General features: G+C 42.5%; 2 protein-coding genes across 4 annotated transcripts; both read right to left on the reverse strand.

The window, feature by feature from the left end:
• Window positions 1-502: 502 nt before the first annotated feature.
• On the reverse strand, window positions 503-13,802 carry LOC129855313 (zinc finger protein 774-like). Of its 3 annotated transcripts, none has more exons than XM_055922844.1 (6): window positions 13,348-13,802; window positions 8,321-8,372; window positions 7,968-8,153; window positions 7,272-7,508; window positions 3,798-3,885; window positions 503-3,654 (listed from the first exon to the last, which is right to left on the reverse strand). In XM_055922844.1, exons 2-6 carry the CDS (start codon window positions 8,330-8,332, stop codon window positions 3,035-3,037), a joined length of 1,143 nt encoding a protein of 380 aa, XP_055778819.1. In that variant the 5' UTR covers window positions 8,333-8,372; window positions 13,348-13,802; the 3' UTR covers window positions 503-3,034. The 3 variants fall into 3 exon arrangements, with proteins under 3 accessions (XP_055778819.1, XP_055778818.1, XP_055778817.1); XM_055922843.1 differs by having other exon boundaries at window positions 8,302-8,372; XM_055922842.1 differs by having other exon boundaries at window positions 8,282-8,372.
• Window positions 13,803-17,446: 3,644 nt separating this feature from the next.
• On the reverse strand, window positions 17,447-18,403 carry LOC129855314 (dolichyl-diphosphooligosaccharide--protein glycosyltransferase subunit DAD1-like). The gene is made up of 3 exons (XM_055922845.1): window positions 18,083-18,403; window positions 17,775-17,935; window positions 17,447-17,677 (listed from the first exon to the last, which is right to left on the reverse strand). Exons 1-2 carry the CDS (start codon window positions 18,291-18,293, stop codon window positions 17,805-17,807), a joined length of 342 nt encoding a protein of 113 aa, XP_055778820.1. The 5' UTR covers window positions 18,294-18,403; the 3' UTR covers window positions 17,447-17,677; window positions 17,775-17,804.
• Window positions 18,404-23,234: the final 4,831 nt, after the last annotated feature.

A 23,234-nucleotide genomic window follows, 5' to 3' on the forward strand; every position in this document is an offset into this window, starting at 1 on the left:
CCAATCATTGTAGAATTTGCTATTTCCAACTTGTTGTGTAATGTTTATGGCCGATGAGCACCAATACGTTTTATCTATAATTTCTCTTCATATGACAAGGATTTTCCAGTAGATTTTCAACTTGATTCATAATGATGACTGCTTGTCTAGCTTGCTAGCTAAGATTTTGAAAGTATGATGTTGACATGATCAATCCAATCAAAGCTTCGGTTGATATAACGTGATTTGACGTCATTTTATCTGTGGCCAAACTTCTTGGATGGGTACTTCTAATGTAAATCTATGGCAGAACCCAAGGGGCTTGAATTTCCGAGCTCTCCCTGTAGATTTTGTGGTGACGTAGTGTCCCCATGAGTGACAGAACACTGAGCCAATCACAGCACAAGTAGAGAACATTACCAACATTATTTTCCGCTGGCTGCCCCACCACCACCGAAAGCACTGAGCTGGGCTGAAACACCTGCATTTTGGAGCTGCCTTACTCAAGAAAGCAAAAAAGAGACCATGTTTGTACGCGGCTTTATTAACTCAATGTTGTTCTTTTACATTGTTTGCGAACTGATATGTGACACGTATTAATGCCAAAATAACATGCAAAACCGGCAACAACAAAAAAAAAATATATAATCGTATTTATTTTTTGCTAAACAGGTAGGCTCTACCCCACATGCACTGAATGATGGGTTGCCACTGGTCTACTTTCGGAACTATGGTTCTATATTTGTGAATTGCCTTTCACCCTCCAATATTAGATGTCTGCTTCTTTTGTCATGGTAGAACAAAGTTACAAAAACATGGAGAAAAGATGGTGGTTTGTGAAGGGCCAGCCGTGCGGATGGCTGGAGCTTTAGGTCGAAATATAAGATTAGGCTGAGAAGGCAGCCGTGTTGATATGTGAAATTTCTCTGACAGGACAATAAATAAATAAAAATTCCACTCAAAAAGACAAGAGTATTGAAGCCCTTGAGCTGCCTGACAAATTGCATGACTGTGATTGGTTTTGAAAAGCTGTAAGGAGTAGTTCCTTACAACTTGATAGTTATGTTTTTAATTAGTTGAACATTGATATATGGCTGATGTATTTTATAGTTACATATGAATCAAAAAATAAGACATTTATAATATAGCAAATAAAGAATATCCAACGGAGATTGGTAACACATATCTACAGTAAAACTTTAGACTAAAATACAAACTATGCCTTCCAATAATGACAAAGTAAAGGGTGCTGTCCTCCCTGTGAACAAAAGTGTTTCATTTTTTAAAAACCTGTTGGGCATCTGAGCTATCGATGCATGTGTCCTGAGACTACTTGGGGCTCCGGGTTAGAGTAAATGAAAATAGGAGTATGTGTAATTTGAGACACTTATTGGATAATCCTGGAGTACGGAATGTTTTACTTTTAGGTGGACAAATGAAATAGAAATTATAACTAATATGACTTTTTGTTTGGTAAAAAGGATATCATTATAAATAAGAAATTGATCTTAATTGACCTGCCTGTTAAAATAAAAGTAAAATAAAAAATATACAGACAGCTCAGCACTGTGTACTTAAAATGTAATATATGCTGTATTTGTTTATCCTGAAGGAGATATACAAATATGATATTACATTTACATTCACATTTTAGTCATCTAGCAGATGCGCTTATCCAGAGTGACGTACAGTGCTGAGTGCATACATTTTCATATTTTTTCGTAGCGGTTCCCAGTGTGAAACAAACCCACAACCCTGGCTTTGCAAGCGCCATGCTCTACCGACTGAGCCACACAGAACCATATCTACATATCTAATGAAAAGGGGTTTAACCTCGTTCAAAACCAGGGGAAAAAATAAAATCAATGGGTGATCTGACAGTTCCAGTAGGAATGGTAGATAATGTTGTTGTGAGACAGAGTATAACTATGCCTGTGTTTCATCAAGAACGGAGACACGTGTTGATGACTAATCATGTGTATCTTGTTAAAGATTATTGTGTCAAGAATGTACTTATGGTAATATGTATTTGTAATGGTCTAATTAACCTTTTCATTTTTTCGAGGTGATGGCCATACAGCCCCCAGAGGGTACCTATATGCATCCGATTAATTTGACCAGATCAGTGCAAGACCCCAGCCTCCCTAACCAGCTGAAAAACCACATCCACAACTGCCCTGTCTCTCAACTACTAGCCTGAGTGAAGCAACCTGTGTACAGCATCTGAGCTATCGATGCATGTGTCCTGAGACTAAGCACGTGGAGCAGGCATGGGGAGATCTTATCGAAACTTCTATCATGCTACTGGTGTGTGGGAGAATCTGACGAGGCAGAATGTGCAGCAGGTGATGGTGGTGAAAGCTTGTCTGGTTGGTTAAATACAATCTCCTGGACATTGACATCGGGACATCATCATCAAATCCCATCTCTAATAGTCATACATTTAATTTGTGCTGTTGTGAGTCTGAACTGTAAACAATTGGAAGAAGCCTGCCTGTAATTGATTTGGGATTGCAAACAATGTTGTTGTTGTTTAAATGGCAGGTTGATTGTGGGGGTCTACACACTGAAATGTGTAGTAATCTATATGCATTAAGGCATCTGTGGTCATAGGGCGCGACACGTATGTTTTATGTCTGTTTGACCAAAGGGGGACTGTAAAGGGAAAATTAATTGATAAATTATTTTCCAGTATTTGATTTACTGATTATATTAATTGGTATGTAATAAGCATGATTGTATGTGTGGGAAGACATTTCCCTTATTAGTCTACAATTATCTGTTGGAACTAAGTAAAGATGTTCATACTTTTGACCTGTTTAACTACCAATATCAAATGTCTGCCAGTGTTGAATGTTATGGTTAAAGTTTGACACCAGACTGAGTCGAGGACACACATCTGTGACACTTTGCAATTCTGTAGCAGATGATATTGTGACTTTCTTCAAGCCTCTCAGGCTGGTGTTTATAGGACATTAGGTGCTGTGTGAACGATTTCTCCCCTGTATGTGTCAACTGATGTATGGTATGGTCTCTGAAAAATCCAAAACAATTGTCACACAGAGCATTGAAAAGGCTTTTCTCCTTTGTGTGTTTTCTGGTGTGCTTTGAGAGCTTCTAGCTGGCCAGAGGACTTCTTACACCTGTGGACATTATAGGGTCTATGTCCAGTGTGGGTCTTCTTGTGTGTCAACTGATGTCTCTTAAAGTCTCTGGAAAAGCAAAAACATTTGTCACACTGAGAGCATTTATATGGTCTTCCTGTGTGGATCATTTCATGTCTAATCCGTTGGGATCGTTCTCCAAATCCTTTCCCACACTCAAAGCATTTATATGGTCTCTCCCCAGTGTGAGTCCTTCTGTGTGTTTTAAGTGATTCAGCGCAGACATAGCTCTTCCCACAGTCTACACAATGATAGGGTTTCTCCCCTGTGTGAGTCCTCTGATGCGTTTGCATGACATATTTATTGTAGAAGCTTTTGCCACATTGCGGGCAGGTGGCTGGGGTCAGCTGTACACTGTTTTCTTTTTTTGCTACGATTTTCCCAGACTTCAACATTGCAATGTACTCTTCAGGGTGGTCCCTCTTGAGGTGCCCATGGAAAAAGCGCTCTATGGTGAAGCCGAGCGCACATTGGGGGCATGGATAGAAGGAGGACACACCTTTAGAGTCAACTAAAGGAAAGAGAAAAAAAAAAAAAAAAATTAGTTCTATTTCATTAAAGAGCCGTAGCTAATGAGCTAATGTAATGCAATCATAAATCCACCCCACTTATGTTACACACTAATATCAACATTATTCGCTTTCTCATCTGTACCTGGTGCAGTCCCTTGATCCAATGATGTCCTGCTGCAATCTTCAATCTTCAATCCTACTGAAACGTCATGCTCATCGTTTTCACAGTCCTTTGAAGCAGAGATGAGGGTGAATTCAGTTGAGTCCGAAAGTCAGTTAACTTCAACAATTGGCTAAATACTAACTAGCCCCAGCACTCAGGCTAGTATCTGCTCAAGAAAGCTATGCTTTGTGTTTGTGAAATCTTAACTTTATTATGAAGCTATAGGCTTAACAAGCGACTGAACGGACCGATTCCACGTTTTTCTGTTGCTCATGAAGAAAAACAAAATCTCAGTCTTGGGGGTGTGGTTCAAGGTGGCGGTTACTGATGTTTGTCCCCCATGAGACACCATAGGAACAAAGCTAGTACCACTTCCTCAAAACAGTCAGAATGAATCTAAGATAACTCAAGAAATCTGGAATCAATTTTTACCGAGGAGGTTTTAGTGGCCCAATTTTACATCTAGCTAAGGTGTTTGGTGCAGTATATCTTAAGTAGAAAAACGCGCTACGTGTTGCCTTATGAAAACAAATTCCCAGCCAATCTGCTGCGCTGCTGGACAGGTCTGTCTCACTAGGCAGGTTTCTATTGAACCAGGTTAATTTGACAAAAGAAATGTTGCAGCAAAAAAAAGCTCTAAAGAGCGACATTTCTCCATTTGACAGGGGTGAATTTTCTTTATCGCAACAAATGATGGAAACAGTGTTTTTCCGAATAAACGCTTGCTGAATAGTTTTGATGGTGCACGTGATGTCATCACTTGACATAACTATAAAGCTCCACTCCACATTTAAATCTAAATTCCTACTCCTTTCTACAGTTGAAGTTTACATACACCTTAGCCAAATACATTTAAGCTGAGTTTTTCAAAATTCCTGACATTTAATCCTAGTAAAAATGACCTGTCGTAGGTCAATTAAGACCACCACTTGTTTTTAATAATGTGAGAACAATAGTAGAGAATTATTTATTTCAGCTTTTTTTTATTTCATCACATTCCCAGGGGGTCAGAGGTTTACATACACTCAATTAGTATTTGGAAGCATTGCTTTTAAATTGTTTATCTTGGGTCAAACGTTTCAGGTAGCCTTCCACAACCTTCCCTCAATAAGTTGGGTGAATTTTGGCCCATTCCTCCTGACAGAGCTGGTGTAACAGAGTCAGGTTTGTAAGCCTCCTTGCTCACACACACTTTTTCAGTTCTGCCCACAACTTTTCTATGGGATTGAGGTCAGGGGTTTGCGATGTCCACTCCAATACCTTGACTTTGTTAAGCCATTTTGCCACAACTTTGGAAGTATGCTTGGGGTCATTGTCCATTTGGACCAAGCTTTAACTTCCTGACTGATGTCTTGAGATGTTGCTTCAATATATCTACATAATTTTCCCTTTCCTCATGATGCCATCTATTTTGTGAAGTGCACCAGTTCCTCCTGCAGCAAAGCACCCCCACAACATGATGCTGCCACCCCCGTGCTTCACGGTTGGGATGGTGTTCTTCGGCTTGCAAGCCTCTCTCCTTTTTCCTCCAAACATAACGATGGTCGTTATGGCCAAACAGTTCTATTTTTGTTTCATCAGACCAGAGGACATTTCTCCAAAAAGTACAATCTTTGTCCCCATGTGCAGTTGCAAACCGTAGTCTGGCTTTTTAATGGCGGTTTTGAAGCAGTAGCTTCTTCCTTGCCGAGTGGCCTTTCAGGTTGTGTCGATATAGGACTCGTTTTACTGTGAATATAAATACTTTTGTACCCGTTTCCTCCAGCATCATCACAAGGTCCTTTGCTGCTGTTCTGGGATTGATTTGCACTTTTCGCACCAAAGTACGTTCATCTCTAGGAGACAGAACGCGTCTCCTTCCTGAGCGGTATGACGGCTGCATGGGTCCATAGTATTGTTTGTACAGATGAACGTGGTACCTTCAGGCATTTGGATATTGCTCCCAAGGATGAACCAGACTTGTGGAGGTCTACAATTTTTTTCTGAGGTCTTGGCTGATGTCTTTTGATTTTCCCATGATGTCAAGCAAAGCGCGCTGAGTTGGAAGGTATGCCTTGAAATACATCCACAGGTACACCTCCAATTGACTCAAATTATGTCAATTACCCTATCAGAAGCTTTTAAATGCATGACATAATTTTCTGGAATTTTCCAAGCTGTTTAAAGGCACAGTCAACTTAGTGTATGTAAACTTCTGACCCACTGGAATTGTGATACAGGGAATTATAAGTGAAATAATCTGTCTGTAAACAATTGTTGGAAAAATTACTTGTGTCATGCACAAAGTAGATGTCCTAACCGACTTGCCAAAACTATAGTTTGTTAACAAGAAATTTGTGGAGTGGTTGCAAAACAAGTTTTAATGACTCCAACCTAAGTGTATGTAAACTTCCGATTTCAACTGTATATGTATATTTCAACTATAAAAACAATGCTTCATTGCAGGATAAAGATTGCCTTGACTTTCATGAATGCCTAAATTGCTTCAACTTTGTTTTCTTGTTTGCTTAATGCATGTTCCACCATCCAAGTATCATTTCAGATCTACAGGAGTGCAAGTCTCACCATGGAACAGACCGTAGTGATACGTTGGCTCATGAGAATTATTAGAATATGGCAAATATGAGTAAATTCTCACATTCTATCCATTCTGGCTTTTGCTCGCAACCTGAGACATGAAACAGATAGGTGGGAGGGCACACAGGCTGTCGACAATTTCTTTGCCTAAATGGATAATGGAAACACTTTAACCGCTTCATTTTTATTCGACACTAGGCTTTTGCAAAACTTAATTTTTTTGTTGTTGATGTGATTTCATTATGTCCAGCTGTTTTTAATCGACACAAGACAGTTCAATGGAATTTTCTATGTGAACTTTCTAAATTTCAACAGGACAAGTTAATGACAAAATAGCTAGAGTCTGTGTGCTCTGCCGTGCAATTGGATAGAGCGCAATCACCGCAGCTCTTTATCCCATGTTAGTGAGCATTGTTGAAATCAAAACCCAACCCTCAAGTAAGTCATGACGAACTCTTGTACTCAAATCTCACAAAACTCAGTATTGGAAGATACTGACTTTATGACCAAAATGTACCTACTGGCAATTTTTTGGCAATTTTGGCAATGGAATAAATGTTCCTGACTAATCTCGATGTCACATATGCTGTTTTCAATGAGAGAAGTTGGTTCTCGAGTTCAGATCTGGTTTAAGTTTAGACATTTTCGCTACACCTATAGCCTACTTCTTGTATGTCAGTAGCACACTCCAAATGCAGTCACATAGTGTCAGAAAACATGAAGGTCGAAGGTTAGTTTTGTGGTTTGGTGTCCACAGCTTATAATAGGTAGGGTAAAGAATGTTCAGAACAACTAGTGGAACAAAAAAACTTTCAGTTTGACCATACAAAACATCTCAAAGTGTTTATTTCACTGTTATTAAATGCTTAAACTCACCTGCACATTATCACCTTCCATCTCACTGTCCTCTGTATCATCTGTATCCGAGTATGATGGTGATGTTTCCAACGGCTCCCAAGGCACTGACACTTTCACAATATTCTCATCTTCTGACTTCAACCCATCTTCATTCTCTTCTTCCTTCACTGTAATTAAGGTAACCTCCTCTTCATCTACTGGCAGAAGGGAGCATTCTTCAGACTCCTCTTTGACTGGGACTGGTGAAGGCAGCACCTTGCACAGAGAAAACATCATTTATTCAGTATCAAGCTTATATCATAAAATTCATGAAATGTTGATGTTAGCTAAAGGGCAAATCCATAGTAACGGAATGATGATGAGACTCCAAGCATTAAAGATATACATGCATGTACAATTATATTCGTATTCCTGGATTATTTTACTTCTGATGCCTTGCATTCTTTCTTCAGTAATTGAAAACCTTCATAAAAGGCATTGGGTAAAGGTAAATTAATTTACAAATATAATTGTATGTATATCTATACATCGGCTAATGTAAAAAAGGCTTTATAAACACATTTGATTGACGCCATTTTCATGTATTTGGTGATAAAAGCTTCAAAAACAGTTCAAAAACAGTATGAGACTTGCACCAGGAAGCAGGCGGGACTTTTATAGGGTATAACTCCTGGCTTTGCAACGGTGCTTGCACAGTGTTGAGGAGCTACTTACCTTGCCTTTAGGTCCACGCTCTTGTTCTGCGACTCCATGGACGTCTGAAACTGTTTCAAAGGAAGGATCTTGTCCATCGGTGTCCTCTTTTTTAAAAACCTGTGACGTTTCAACTCCTAATGGCACAGCTGAAATCTGACATTCTTCAGCCTCCTCTTTAACCTCACTCCAATGCAATGATTGATCCTAGAACAGACCACGTTTGGTGTTAGAATAAACCATATATCAACAAAACATGTAGCTGATTATTTTAGATATTGTATAATTCAATTGTTTCTCATTTTGAAGAATGGATCAAATTTGGCTCAACCTACAAAAAGCTCTTCTGACTGACCAATGTTTCCATATCTCACATATTGTTCCATTGGATCCAATTTTTCAGCAGATGATGATCAGACTCGTGACCTGTCAATAACAAAATAAACCACCCAAATGTTGAGTTAGATCAAAAGGCTTAACAACAAAGCCAAAATAAAAGGCAACAACGGCACCAATGTTGATGTTAGCTAAAGGGCAATTCCATAGTAACGGAATGATGATGAGACTCAGATTTTTCACTTGAAACGTACATCAAACAAAACAAATGAATTGCAAGTTAAGTTTAAGTCAATGTGTTTTTGTAAAATCTTCAAAGCTATACATAGCATTGTGAATGCAAAGAGGACTCGGCCCACCAAATAGGTTGAGTGAACTGGCAAAAGAGTTGATTCCTCATTCAAAGTCAAGGGCAGTGTGAATAAAATGAATAATAGTGAAGACATCAAAACTATGAAATAACACGTGGAATCATGTAGTAACCAAAAAAAAGTGTTAAATCAAAATATATTTTATATTTGAGATTCTTCAAAGTAGCCACCCTTTGCCTTGATGACAGCTTTGCACACTCTTGGCATTCTCTCAACCAGCTTCATGAGGCAGTTACCTGGAATGCATTTAAATTAACAGGTGTGTCTTGTTAAAAGTTAATTTTGTTGAACATATTTCCTTCTTTTAATGTGTTTGCGCCAATCAGTTGTGTTGTGACAAGGTAGGGGTGGTATACAGAAGATAGCCCTATTTGGTAAAAGGCCAAGTCAATATTATGGCAAGAACAGCTCAAATAAGCAAAAAGAAACAACAGTCCATCATTACTTTAAGACAGGAAGATCAGTCGATTCGGAAAATGTCAAGAACTTTGTAAGTTTCTTCAAGTGCAGTCGGAAAAACTATCACGCGCTATGATGAAACTGGCTCTCATGAGGACCGCCAAAGGAAAGGAAGACCCAGAGTTACCTCTGCTGCAGAGGATAAGTTCATTAGAGTTACCAGCCTCAGAAATTGCAGCCCAAATAAATGCTTCACAGAGTTCAAGTAACAGACACATTTCAACATCAACTGTTCAGAGGAGACTGCCTGAATCAGGCCTTCATGGTCGAATTGCTGCAAAGAAACCACTACTAAAAGGACACCAATCATAAGAAGAGACTTGCTTGGGCCAAGACACAAGCAATGGACATTAGACCGGTGGAAATCTGTCCTTTGGTCGGATGAGTTCAAATTTGTGATTTTTGGTTCCAATTGCGATGTCTTTGTGAGACGCAGAGTAGGTGAACGGATGATCTCTGCATGTGTGGTTCCCACCGTGAAGCATGGAAAAGGAGGTGTGATGGTGCTTTGCTGGTGACACTGTCAGTGATTTATTTAGAATTCAAGGCACACTTAACCAGCATGGCTACCACAGCATTCTGCAGCGATACACCATCCCATCTGGTTTGTGCTTAGTGGGACTATCATTTGTTTTTAAAAAGGACAATGACCAAACACACTGCCAGGCTGTGTAAGGGCTATAAGACAAATAAGGAGAGTGATGGAGTGCTGCATTAGATGACCTGGCCTCCACAATTACCAGACCTCAACCAAATTTTGATGGTTTGGGATGAGTTGGACCGCAGAGTGAAGGAAAAGCAGCCAACAATTTCTCAGCATATGTGGGAAATCCTTCAAGACTGTTGGAAAAGCAATCCAGGTGAAGCTGGTTGAGAGAATGCCAAGAGTGAAAAGCTGTCATCAAGGCAAAGGGTGGCTACTTTGAAGAATCTCAAATATAAAATAGATTTTGATTTGCTTAACACTTTTTGGTTACTACATTATTCACCATGTGTTATTTCATAGTTTTGATGTCTTCACTATTATTCTACAATGTAGAAAATAGTACAAATATAGAAAAACTCTTGAATGAGTGGTCGTGTCCAAACTTTTGACTGGAAATGTATATATAAATCATTGCTTAGAACGCAGCTGTCTTTTTCTGACCTCGTGGCTAGAAAAACATTGGGTGCTCCTACCATCTCCGGCCTCACATGAATTCATGGATTTGAGGGATAGACTAGCATTCAAATGAAAGCCAACCCTGATGTTATTTAGAAACCCAAATAATTTTTGAGAAGTTGATAAATAGCTTCAACTGTGTATGTATGTATGTATGTATGTATGTATGTATGTATGTATGTATGTATGTATGTATATAAGCTATTTATCAACTTCTCAAAAATTATTTGGGTTTCTAAATAACAACAGGGTTGGCTTTGTGTATGTATGTATGTATGTATATACACAGTTGAAGCTATTTATCAACTTCTCAAAAATTATTTGGGTTTCTAAATAACAACAGGGTTGGCTATAATTTTTGCAAGGTGTATGTAAACTTCCAACTTCAACTGTATATATAGTATGACTTTACTCGCATAAAACCTATGGATGGAAACGTGGTTAGCAGCTTTGTTTCCATCCAATTGGTGACAGATTTTCATGCGAATATTCAAAAGAAATTATGCACATTTTCCCACCAGTGGGATGTTTTCACCAAACAGACATGCGGATAAACGTCACAAAATGTGTACATTTTCATTTACTGAATAGAAACCTCAAGTTCAATGTTTTTCCATCGCATTTTCAACTCTACCGATAGTTTTGTCACAAAAACTGTTGCATTAAATAGCAAATGTGCCTACTCTAGCCAACAACTCACAGATACAGTGCAGGTAGGCTAGTCTTAGTCTACATTAGATTATTTTGGATAAGAGCGAGAATATTTGTATTTGTCAAACTGCAGCCAAGCATCAATCATCATGTCACCAGAATAAGAACCTCTATACTTATTGGAAAGAAGCATCAAGATCACCAAGCACTTTCACCACCCTGTGAAGTTAATAATTTAATTAATCTGTATCATAATAAACTGCATGGTTTCACTAGTCATAGTGGGAGGACCTCACACCATATCACCACATGACTCCAAATTTACTTTGACATGGTTATATCAATATTTCTGCATAATTAATTTTACCAACACAAAACGATCCCAACATGTCAAACAAACCAATTATTTGTCTGCGTTTGTAAAACTGAACCGAAACTACCAGTTTCCTTCACAGCTGTTGTGATTTTTTATATGGTATGAGTTTACTCACATAAAAAGTGTGAATGGAAACGTGGCTCCTGGCTATGACTGGTTGCCATCTATAGACAGACATACACTACAAGAATGTGGACACCTGATCCTCAATTATCTTATTCCAAAATCATGCGGATTAATATGGAGTTGGTCCCCCCTTTGCTGCTATAACAGCCTCCACTCTTCTGGGAAGGCTTTCCAATAGATGTTAGAACATTGCTTTGGGAACTTGCTTCCATTCAGCCACAAGAGCATTAGTGAGGTCGGGCATTGATGTTGGGCGTCAGGCCTGGCTCGCGGTTGGCATTCCAATTCATCCCAAAGGCATTCGATTGGGTTGTGGTCAGGGCTCTGTGCAGGCCAGTCATGTTCTTCCACACTGACCTCGACAAACCATTTCTGTACGGAGATCGCTTTTGCACGGGGGGCATTGTCATGCTGAAACAGGAAAACTAACTGTTGCCACAAAGTTGGAAACACAGAACATTCTAGAATTTCATTGTTTACTGTAGCGTTAAGATTTCCCTTTACTGGATCCAACGGGGTCTAGCCCAAACCATGAAAAACAGCCCCCAAAACATTATTCCTCCTCCACCAAACTTTACAGTTAGCACTAGGCATTGGGGCAGGTAGCGTTCTTCTGGCATTCACCAAACCCAGATTTGTCCGTCAGACTGCCAGATGGTGAAGCGTGATTTATCACTCCAGAGAACGCATTTCCACTGCTCCAAAGTCCAATGGTGGCAAGCTTTACACCACTACAGCCGACGCTTGGCATTGCGCATGGTGATCTTATGCTTCTGTGCGGCTACTCGGCCATGCAAACCCATTTCATGAAGCTCCTGATGAACAGTTATTTTGCTGACATTGCTTCCAGGGGCAGTTTGGAACTCGGTAGTGAGTGTTGCAAACGAGGACAGACGATTTTTATGCACTACACACTTCAGCACTCGGCAGTCCCGTTCTGAGCTTGTGTCCTACCACTACACGGCTGAGCCGTTGTTGCTCTTAGACGTTTCCACAGCACTTACAGTTGCCCGGGTAGATCTAGCAGGGCAGAAATGTGATATACTGACTTGTTGAAAAGGTGGCATCCTATGACGGTGCCACATTGAAAGTCACTGAGCTCTTCAGGAGGGCCATTCTGCAGCCAATGTTTGTCGATGGAGATTGCATGGCTGTGTGCTCGATTTTATACAACTAGCAACAGCTGAAATAGCCAAATCCATTAATTTGAAGGGGTGTCCACATGTAGTGTATATAGTATACACAAGTTCATTGAGGGTTGTCTGTTAGAAGAGCGCAAACGGTACATGTCGCTGCTGTTATTGTCCCAGTTCCATTAATTTCAATATCGTGAGTGATTAATTTGTGCGCGCTATTAATTATACAGTAGAACAAGCTAATCAATTCCAGAATTGAGTGACCATTTGGTAAACATTGGTGCGTATGCAGTTTCTAAAATACAAATTCAGAAAAACACAAGTAATCTGAAAACGTGTTTTCGAATAACTTATATATTGGTCTTAAAAATATCACGACTTGTTTCAGCATATTGATTATGAATTTAAAAAACAGTTACTCGGCCATATCATAAAGCCATGACAACAGGAAGCAGCAACAGTATCATTTAATGCATGTTTAAGCAATTTAAATTATTTTTAAATTCAACAGGATACTACATTCAAGTAAAAACTACTGAATGAGCCCAAAAACGTACTTTGATTTATTGATTTTGAGGATATTAATTCAATTAAAATGTTAAGTGTACGTGGAATTGCCCTAAACTAACTATAACGTTAGCTAACGTTAACGTAGCTAGCTAGTGTAGATAATTAGTTCTAGATGGCTTTTATAGTTAATGTTAGCTACACACCCAACGTATCAAATGGCGATATTATAAAGCTCATATGTTTAGAAAAATATATATGCAGAAAATGTATTTACCTGTCTGTAGCTAGCTACATGGACGCTTTTCAGAATGGTCTGTGAGGGTCGGGTAAAAGCGGTTATGTCTAGAAGGGATACAGCTTTTGTCAAATGGAATTTTTGTAGTAGAGTTTAGGGGAATTTACGCAGCAGGTTATGAGAATTAAAGTAGCACGTTAGGGTCATTAGATTAAGGTTAGGAAATTAGTTGGGGTTAGATAAAATGCAAAAATATGTACGTCAGTTTGACAAAATCTGTATCCCATCTAGACATGGCCGGGGAAAGCAGGGTAAAACAGATATCTGTATATAATGACGAGATGCTCATGTCTCCGCCCTAACAATGGGAGTTGGTTGTCCGAAAGTCGTGAAGGAAGGCGACAAGCTTAGATCCAAAATAAGCCCATAGAAACGCATCGTGCTTATTTTTGGACAGACGTTGGCGAGTGTGAAACCTCTCACTTTGCCTCTTCCTCTTTGATGAAAAGTTTATTATTTACATACGGAAACTCGAGAAGACCAAATACCACCGAGTTTGAAAATACTTTCCTATTTTACTGCCAAGTGCTGTGCATACATGAAAGTGAATCCTACTGCCCTACATTTGTCATAGAACGAAAAGGCCCGTCGAATGATTTAACTACAGACCAATGTACGAAGAAGAACATACTTATAGGGGGTATTTTATTACATTATATATACACTGAACAAAAATATAAACGCAACATGTAAAGTGTTGGTCCCATGTTTCTTGAGCTGAAATGAAATATCCCATAAATGTTCCATATGCACAAAAATCTTATTTCTCTCAAATTTTGTGCACACATTTGTTGACATCCCTGTTAGTGAGCATTTTTCCTTTGCCAAGATAATCCATCCATATGACAGGTGTGGCCTTTCAAGAAGCTGATTAAACAGCATGATCATTACACAGTAGCACCTTGTGTTGGGGAAAATAAAAGACCACTCTGAAATTTGCAGTTTTGTCACACAACACACTGCCACAGATGTCTCAAGTTTTGAGGGAGCGTGCAATTGGCATGCTGACTGCAGAAATGTCCACCAGAGCTGTTGCCAGATAATGTCATGTTTATTTGTCTACCATAACGTAATTTTTGAGAATTTGGCAGTACGTCCAACCAGCCTTACAACCGCAGACCACATATATGCAGTCATGTGAGATAGGGGTTTGCTGATGTCAACGTTGTGAACAGTGTGCCCCATGGTGATGGCCGAGTTAGGGTATGGGCAGGCATAAGCTACGGACAGCAAACACAATTGCATTTTATAAATGGCAATTTGAATGCACAGAGATACCGTGATGAGATCCTGAGGACCATTGTCATGCCATTCATCCACCGCCATCACCTTATGTTTCAGCATGATAATGCATGGCCCCATGTCGCAAGGATCTGTACACAATTGCTGGAAGCTGAAAATGTCCCAGTTCTTCTATAGCTTGCATACTCACCACACGTCACCCATTGAACATTGTTTGGGATGCACTGGATCGACGTGTACGACAGTGTTCGAGTTCCCGCCAATATCCAGCAACTTCGCACAGCCACTGGAGAGGAGTGGGACAACATTCCACAGACCACAATCAAAAGCCTGATCAACTCTATGCAAAGGAGATGTGTCGCGCTGCATGATGCAAATGGTGTTCACACCAGATACTGAATGTTTTTCTGTTCCATGCCCCTACCTTTTTTTAAAGTATATGTGACCAACAGATGCATATATTTATTCCCAGTCGTGAAATCCATAGATTAAGGCTTAATTTCTTTCTTTTAATTGACTGATTTCCAAATATGAACTGTAACTCAGTAAAATCTTTGAAATTGTTCCATGGGGCGTTTATATTTTTGTTTAGTATACATAGCCTAGTGGGCATCTTCACAATATGATCTGGTCATTAAATAACATGACAAATACATGTTGGTTTCCATCGTACACATTGATCTGTCACAACAATACAAGTGGCTTGAAGTAGCCCACTTGAACTTGGATTTGGAGCTCAGAATTTCAAGTACTGGAATAGGCCTACCTTGAAAATCTGACATTTACTCAATTTGGTGCTTGAAATGTCTGGTTTTTGATCGCTTTCTCTGGGCTCCCGATTTGCTAAGCGGTCTAAGGCACTGCATCTCACTACAGACACCCTGGTTAGAATCCAGGCTGTATCACAACCGGCCGTGATTGGGAGTACCATAGGGCGGTGCACAATTGACCAAGCATCGTCCGAGTTTGGCTAGTGTAGGCTGTCATTATAAATAAGAATTTATTCTTAACTGACTTGCCTAGTTAAATGTAAAAATAAAAGCAGCAATGGTCACATTGGCTACAGAAAAATTGCCATGATTGCATACAATTTATTTAGTCAAGCAAATCTACATTATTCTCACATATTTTAGAATGTAATAACAATTTGAATATCAATGCATTGGTAAGGCCTAAAAAATGCATTATTCTTAAAGTGGTAATGGCCAACTTGTTTTTTTTAAACAATTTTTGCATGTTTAAATATTTTTTTGTGTGTGGGTTCTATTATTGAGTTGCACCATATATTTTAGAAGATGACACGTTTAGGATTAGCCTATAATAAATAACGCTTTGATGACATACTAGCAAACCAAACACCAGTGAGTTCAAATGTGCACTTCACATCTCCAACACTCATGTCATATACAGTGTCAACGTTTATGACAACTATGTTTGATGTACAAGTTACAAGATGACATGTCGTCATACCCTGGGTTGTTCTGAACAGAATTAGCCTGTTTGTTTAAAGTGAAGAAAATTTGCCACGGCACACGCAATCATGATTCCTTTCTATGCGCACCAAAATTACAATCTGTTTCTCTGACTTGCCTTGTGAAAGCCTAACAATGTAATATATTTTCTAACTTGGCAATATCTTTTATTTAACTAGGCAAGTCAGTTAAGAACAAATTCTTATTTACAATGACAACCTAGGGTTAAACTGCCTTGTTCAGGGGCAGAACGACAGATCTTTACCTCGTCAGCTCGGGGATTCGATCTAGCAACCTTTTGGTTATTATTAACGCTCTAACCACTAGGCTACCTGGGGCTTAGGTCATTACTGTCATTATTGAACTGTCCCTGCACTTCCAGTCAGGGTAAATTACAGGGGCACAATCAAATTATATGAATGTTGTCTTGAAATTTCAGGTGCATAGTTGAGGACTCTTCTTTGAGTCATAAAAGTGCATTGAAATTGCTTAGGAATTATGCACTCTTTGGAGTGGTGTGTGGCCACTTGGAGACACCAGTTAGTCCTCTCACTCAAACCCTTGTAATTGTTTTGTTGCACCTACCCCACTTTTTCCAGGAATCATCTTATCATGTTACTGAATGTATCCAGAGTATTTTCAGATTTTGTAATCAACAAATGTGGCGTTAACTACAGTAGAATACACGTAAAATCAACAGTGTAATGTTTGGATTCAGTGTACACACCTTTGGTCTAATCATTTTCCCATAATCTCCAAACTGTGCCTTATCAATCACTACCATGGTTATGCATATGCTTTTCATATTTCTTCTGTAAGAAACATTTCAATTTAGCCCTATACATTAAGGCCAATTCCCATATAAAGAGTTAATATGTATTTTTAACACTATAATTTGTTTGCGAGCATGATAGCTGTACTTTAAGTTTATAATTGACTGATTGGCTGATGGCTTGTTTGCCATCAGCCAATCGGCATCTCTCAACAAGTTCAAAGCACGTGAATGCATCCAACTCGTATTTACGACTTCACAACTGATAATTACCACATTCCCACTTGGTTATGAGCACAGCACAAGGTCAACTTTGGATAGATAGTTGATATCCCATTGGGCTGTGCACAATAACCTGGGGACAAGTTTACAGAGAAAAAAAGCATCCTTGAATTTAGAGTATGCCTCTACCTTTAATATTTGAAAACTACAAGTCTAAAGATAATCATTAGGTCAAAGCTATTGCCCTACAATGCAAGTAGCTTTATTACAATAAGTCCAAAATGTGGAGTCTTCTCCAGTGGTAGCAATGGAATGATGTCTCCTAAGAAAATACTGGCAAGGAAAGACATTTCATTAAATCACAACTCAGTAGCTTTTCAACAGAATTCTGTTTCATTTATTTCAATCTCAAGTGGATTGCAACAATCATACAAACAGTACAAAATAATTATTTCAGAAACACAAATGACAGGAATTTGTAGAACATATAGGCCATTACTGTCATTATTGAGCTGTCCCTGCACTTCCAGCCAGGGTAAATCTAATTGTATGAATGTTGTCTTGAGGTGACAGGTGCATTTTGGTCATGTCAGTTGTTCATCTGTGAAATGAAATAAACATGAATCATGTTAGTAACATAATGACAAATAACAATTAAAAACATTGATGGTGTGTGTGTGTGTGTGTACTGTTCACACCTGTTCTGAAGATCCAAATCATTGGTTTTCTCAACCAATGAAATTAATAACCACGAGGTGCAAGACAGTGTGGGCTAATAAGAAATCTGCAAAGGCCCTCTCCTGGGAGATGGACAGGAAGTCTCCTTTGTTATCTGGATTAATCTGGATACGCAGGCAGACTGTAGGCAGGGATGGACCACAGAGAAGATCGATTAATTAGCAATGATGGTTGCTACCATTGATTATCTTTATATTTCAGTGACGTATAATACTGCTGAATGTCACAAGATTATGCAAATAAATTGACCGTGAAGTGTGTCAATTACCTCCCAGGATGAAGGCACCAACACATGATATGAACCCGGCCAAGAAGCTGTTGAATGGGAAGGTGCCAACCAGCAAGCAGTACAGAAACTGCAATGCACCGGTTAGCAAGATGTAGAAAAGGTACGCGTCGACCACTTTCAATTTATTCGATGTTTTGGTCGTGTATTCTTCCAGGAATCGAGAAATAACTGAAATTACCGAGTTGGACATGTTTTCTTATGAACAAAAAGCCCCAAAAGGTGCGGAGAGAATCAAACTGTTTGTCAAATACGCTTCCGTCAGACGTAGCACAAAAATGACGTGTCAATAAAACTGGTGTAACAATAACAACATTCCCTCCTGCACATATAATCCACTGTACAGTAGTTCCATATTACAAAACAACGACCATCGGTCGACTTTGATTCTACGTGTTATGACTATGTCCCTGTGTGCCTTTAGTTTGCGATGAACGATATTGAACCAATGTAAATTAGTGGAATGAATTAAGAAAAGTGAACACTTTGGTTTGATAACCGTTTTGCATGGTAGACACTAAGAATTGAGTATTTTATTTTTATGAATTGGTCAATTCTAGTGGCAATTTGATTTATGCTGTTGATCATAAAGTGTGTACATATAATAATAAATGTTTCCTGAACTTTCTTATATCTCTAAGATATAGGACAGACACTTACTTTTTTGGAGTGTGCACAGCTGTCATCAAGGCAAAGGGTGGCTACTTTGAAGAATCTCAAATATAAAATATTGTAACGACCCGGTATTGTGTTCTGTGTTTGTGGGTGTGTTATGGTTCTCATGGCTACTAGCAGGGGTTGAATATGTCAGGACAGATGGAAAGGTTGGGGGGGTATGATGGGTAATACCGCGGGATTTGGAAATGCATAAATAGGGATCACTGTCTCATTGTTCTGTCTCTTCTGTTCGTGCCTTGATCTGTTCCTATGAGAGTGACTCTTGACCCGACAGGGTAACATTGTGTACGTTCGGCATTTAGCGGCGTGGGTTGTGGCCGGAACAATAGCCCAGTTTATGAATAAACCTGTGTTCTGACCTGCACACCTAGAGTCCGTCTCTTTTCCCTTTATGACCCAGCCGGGTCATTACATTGGTGTCAGAAGTGCTTTCGAACTACGGGATCGTGACTAGGCGAGTTAGCTGTTCAGTATAGGCCGGGTTGGCTTTAGCGTGACTCGCATCTACGGTCATGTCGCTTGGGGCGAGGCGGAAAATTAAGGAAGAGTCGGACAAAGTGTCCGTTGTGGGCTCGGGGGTACCCGGTCGGGAGGGTCAGGCGGCGACTGCCGTAGGGAAGCTGGAGAGCCACATGGCGGGAGTTAAATTGTCAGTCAGCAAGATGGCAGAACTGGCGGGTTTTCCTTCGCATCGCTCGAGAGCTGACGTCACGGCGACGGGGATATCGACGTCACCGGGTGCGGAAATGGCTGGGCCTGCTAAGGTAAACAGAGATGGCGGCGACCTATTGCCATTAGCCACGGTAGCGGCTAAACTACCAAAGTTCAATGGACAAGGTAAATGGGAAGTTTTTTTCACTCAATTCGAGTTGTTGGCTAGAGCCGGGAGGTGGTCTGACGAGACGAAAGCGTTACAGCTGACTGCCCTGAGCCTGGCGGAGGAGGCGTCGGAATGCCTGCTAACGCTAGCCCCGGGCGATAGGGGCGACTACGGTGCGCTAGTGGAGGCATTGGGGGGCCGTTTCGGCAGCGACGCGCAGCCCAACATGCTGCGTATTGAACTGTGTAACAAAAAGAGACTTCAGGGGGAATCATTAAAGGCGTTGGCAAGTGGTATTCTGAGCCTGACCAGGCGGGCTTATGCAACTATGCCGATTGGGGTGCAAGACGAGCTGGCACGGGACAGTTTTATTAGAGCGCTCTCTTCCACCGAACTGGGTAAGCATGTTCAGATGGCGGACCCACCATCTCTGCAGGCTGCAGTGGAGATAGCCAGGAAGAGGGAGCTGATCTGGGGTGAGGGAGTGAGAGTGGAAGTCACCAGTCAACCAGAGGTGAGAGCAGCGGTGGCTGGGGTGCCAGGGGTCACAAAGCCAGAGTGGGTTGACGAGTTGGGCGGGCTGGTCAAGACTGCTTCGCTTGTCATGGAGAGGGGCTCCAGGCAACGTCGCAGTGTCAGCTCAACTCCTATTGTCTGCTGGGGTTGTGGCCAACCTGGCCACATTCAGCGGGAGTGTGGCAGATTCCCCCGTCACCAGGGAAACGACAACGGGTTCTCGCGCAGGGGGCAGCGCGGGCCCACCCCCCCGCCCCTGAACCCACTGTAAGCAAAGGAGGTACCCAGCAGCGCAGACAAGAGGGTGGGGTCCTGCTCCCCCAGGGTGTAGCTGCCGCCGTGTTTCCTAGTCCGGTAGTTGTGGTGGGACGTACCACCGTTGGGGACTTCTGCAATGTCGTCGTCAAGGTAGAGGGGGTGGAATGTTTGGCCCTGGTCGACACGGGCTCTACAGTAACCCTGGTGAGACCAGACATACTACCTGTTGGGGTGCGGGTGGAGCCGACCCATGTCCAGCTACGGACTGTCACGGGGGAGCTAGCCCCCATGTTAGGGAAGTGTCAGCTATCTGTGACTGTGGGGGGGAGAACTGTGGGGTGTCCGGTGTGGGTAGCAGCGGTGCAGGACCCCTGTATACTGGGAATGGACTTTTTGAAAAACTGTGGGGCTCAGTTGGACTTAGCGTCAGGTACTTTGAGGCTGTCGGGGGGGCCCACAGTGGGAATGTCGCCTTCGGGAGGGCCAGCAGGGGGCAGGGCTGTTCCTCCGTCTTCCTCCAAGCTTGCAGAAACTCCACCGGTCATCCCGGCTGCTCCCTTGGTCGTTGTGCCATCCCAGCAGCTGTCTCCGGCGGCGACGGCCTTCACTCCCCATCATGGTGCAAGCACAGGCAGCCCAGTAGCCCAAAACACACTGGCCCCTTCAACCCATCAGCCCGACGGGGGGAAGGAGGAAGCTATCGACGCCGTCGAGGCTGTGTGGCTGAAGAACTGTCAGGGTCTGGATGAGGGACAACAGAGACAGTTAAAGCAGCTGCTGTTGGACTTTAAAGATAGCTTCGCTTGGGGGGAAGATGAGGTAGGACAAACGCACCTAGTTCAGCACGAAATAGATACTGGGGACGCCCGACCCATTAAAATTCGGCCCCGTCGTATTCCCCTTGCCAGGAGGGAAGCAGCAGACACAGCTATTGTTGACATGTTGCGGGCTGATTTCATTGAGCCATCAGATAGCCCATGGTCCGCGCCGGTCGTCATGGTGCCTAAGAAAGGGGGTAAACTTAGGTTTTGTGTTGACTACAGGGGCCTAAATTCTGTCACCACTAAAGACTCTTATCCCCTACCGAGGATTGATGAGTCGCTAGACCACGTGAGAGGGTCCTCGTGGTTCTCCTCCCTTGATCTGCGCAGTGGCTACTGGCAGGTGCCCCTCTCGCCAGGGGCACGTGAAAAAACGGCCTTCTCCACAGATAGGGGCCATTGGCAGTTCAAGGTGCTGTGCTTCGGGCTCTGTAATGCTCCTGCCACCTTTGAGAGGCTCATGGACAGAGTGCTGGCGGGGGTTCCGAGAGACGAGTGTGTTGTGTACCTAGACGACATATTGGTGCACGGCACATCGTTTGAGGGGGCACTGGGGGCAATTAGGCGAGTGTTGGAGAGGATCTCGGGGGCGGGGCTAAAATTACATCCGGGAAAGTGCCATTTCATGCAAAGGGAGGTGGCGTTCCTGGGGCATCAGCTGGGTGGTGAGGGCATCAGCACGATGCCAGACAAAGTAGAGGCTGTGAGGGGGTGGCCAGTTCCAGGGGGAAAAAAAGAGGTTAAGAGCTTCCGGGGACTGGCATCCTACTATCGTAGGTTTGTGAAGGGGTTTGCGGGGGTAGCGGCTCCTTTGAACCAGCTACTCAAGGAGGACACTGTTTTTCAGTGGACCGAAGAGCACCAGCGGGCGTTTGAGGCCCTCAAACGGGCCCTGATGGAGGCCCCTGTCCTGGCCTCACCAGACCCGAACCGTCCGTTCATCCTGGACACCGACGCAAGCAATGAGGGGTTGGGGGCTGTGCTGGCTCAGCGGGGTCCTGATGGGGAACACGTAGTAGCTTATTACAGCAGGACTTTTGATAAGGCTGAAAAACGCTACTGCGTGACAAGGAGAGAGCTTTTGGCTGTCGTGGCAGCAGTACGCCATTTCAAGTACTACCTGGGGGGCCTGCCGTTTGTGGTCCGGACGGATCACTCCGCCCTGCATTGGCTTCTCTCCTTCAAGGAGCCAGAGGGTCAGATTGCCCGCTGGCTGGAGGAGCTACAACCCTACGACTTCCAGGTGGAGCACAGAGCCGGCCTTCGCCACAGCAATGCAGACGCCTTGTCCCGCCGCCCGTGTGCTGAGGATGGCTGTGGGTACTGCGCCAAACGGGTGGAGCGAGAGAGAGAACTGTGCAGGGAGGAGGGAGTCACCGCCACGGTGAGTCAGCTGAGTGTGACAGAGTGCCGGGAGCTTGAGGCTGTGGACGTTGGGGAGTGGAGGCGTCGCCAGGAGGAGGACGCAGAGCTGCGTCCTGTGCTGCGGTGGGTGGAAGAGAGAAGACGACCGCCGTGGGGGGAAGTAGCCCCTCTATCACCAGTCACCAAAGGACTGTGGGCTAAATTCACAGTCCTTAGAGTGGCTGAGGGAGTGCTCCAGAGGGGGTGGAAAAAGCCAGCGACTGGAGAAATTACGTGGCAGGTAGTGGTGCCCAAAAGGCTGCAGGGGAGCGTGTTACAGCAGCTTCATGGGGGAGTAGGCGCAGGGCATTTTGGGGTCTCCAAAACGTTAAAGCGCATGCGTAAAGGCTTCTATTGGGCAAGGCACAGGAGGGATGTTGAGGACTTTTGTAGGCAGTGCGACGAGTGTGCTGCTAAAAAAGGACCTCCAGGTCAGTCACACGCCCTCCTACAACAATTCCCAGTAGGGGAGCCCATGGAGAGACTGGGGGTAGACATAGTAGGGCCGTTTCCAACCACAGACAGCGGTAACAGGTGGATTCTAACCGCCATGGACTACTTCACCAAGTGGCCGGAGGCTTACGCTCTCCCAGACCAGGAGGCGGGGACAATAGCTGATGCGTTGGTGGGGGGAATA

The sequence above is a fragment of the Salvelinus fontinalis genome, chromosome 5 (assembly GCF_029448725.1).
Source record: "Salvelinus fontinalis isolate EN_2023a chromosome 5, ASM2944872v1, whole genome shotgun sequence".
Lineage (NCBI taxonomy): Eukaryota > Metazoa > Chordata > Actinopteri > Salmoniformes > Salmonidae > Salvelinus > Salvelinus fontinalis.

Excerpts from the sequence above, each read along its gene's own strand:
- LOC129855313 (XM_055922842.1), bottom strand. The coding sequence starts at position 8,332 with ATGGAACAATATGTGAGATATGGAAACATTGGTCAGTCAGAAGAGCTT. Across the intron at positions 8,154-8,281 it reads GTCAGTCAGAAGAGCTTTTT|GATCAATCATTGCATTGGAG; the intron begins GTAGGTTGAGCC and ends GGTCTGTTCTAG. Across the intron at positions 7,509-7,967 it reads AGCGTGGACCTAAAGGCAAG|GTGCTGCCTTCACCAGTCCC; the intron begins GTAAGTAGCTCC and ends TCTCTGTGCAAG.
- LOC129855314 (XM_055922845.1), bottom strand. The coding sequence starts at position 18,293 with ATGTCCAACTCGGTAATTTCAGTTATTTCTCGATTCCTGGAAGAATAC. Across the intron at positions 17,936-18,082 it reads TGGTGCCTTCATCCTGGGAG|TCTGCCTGCGTATCCAGATT; the intron begins GTAATTGACACA and ends CCCTGCCTACAG.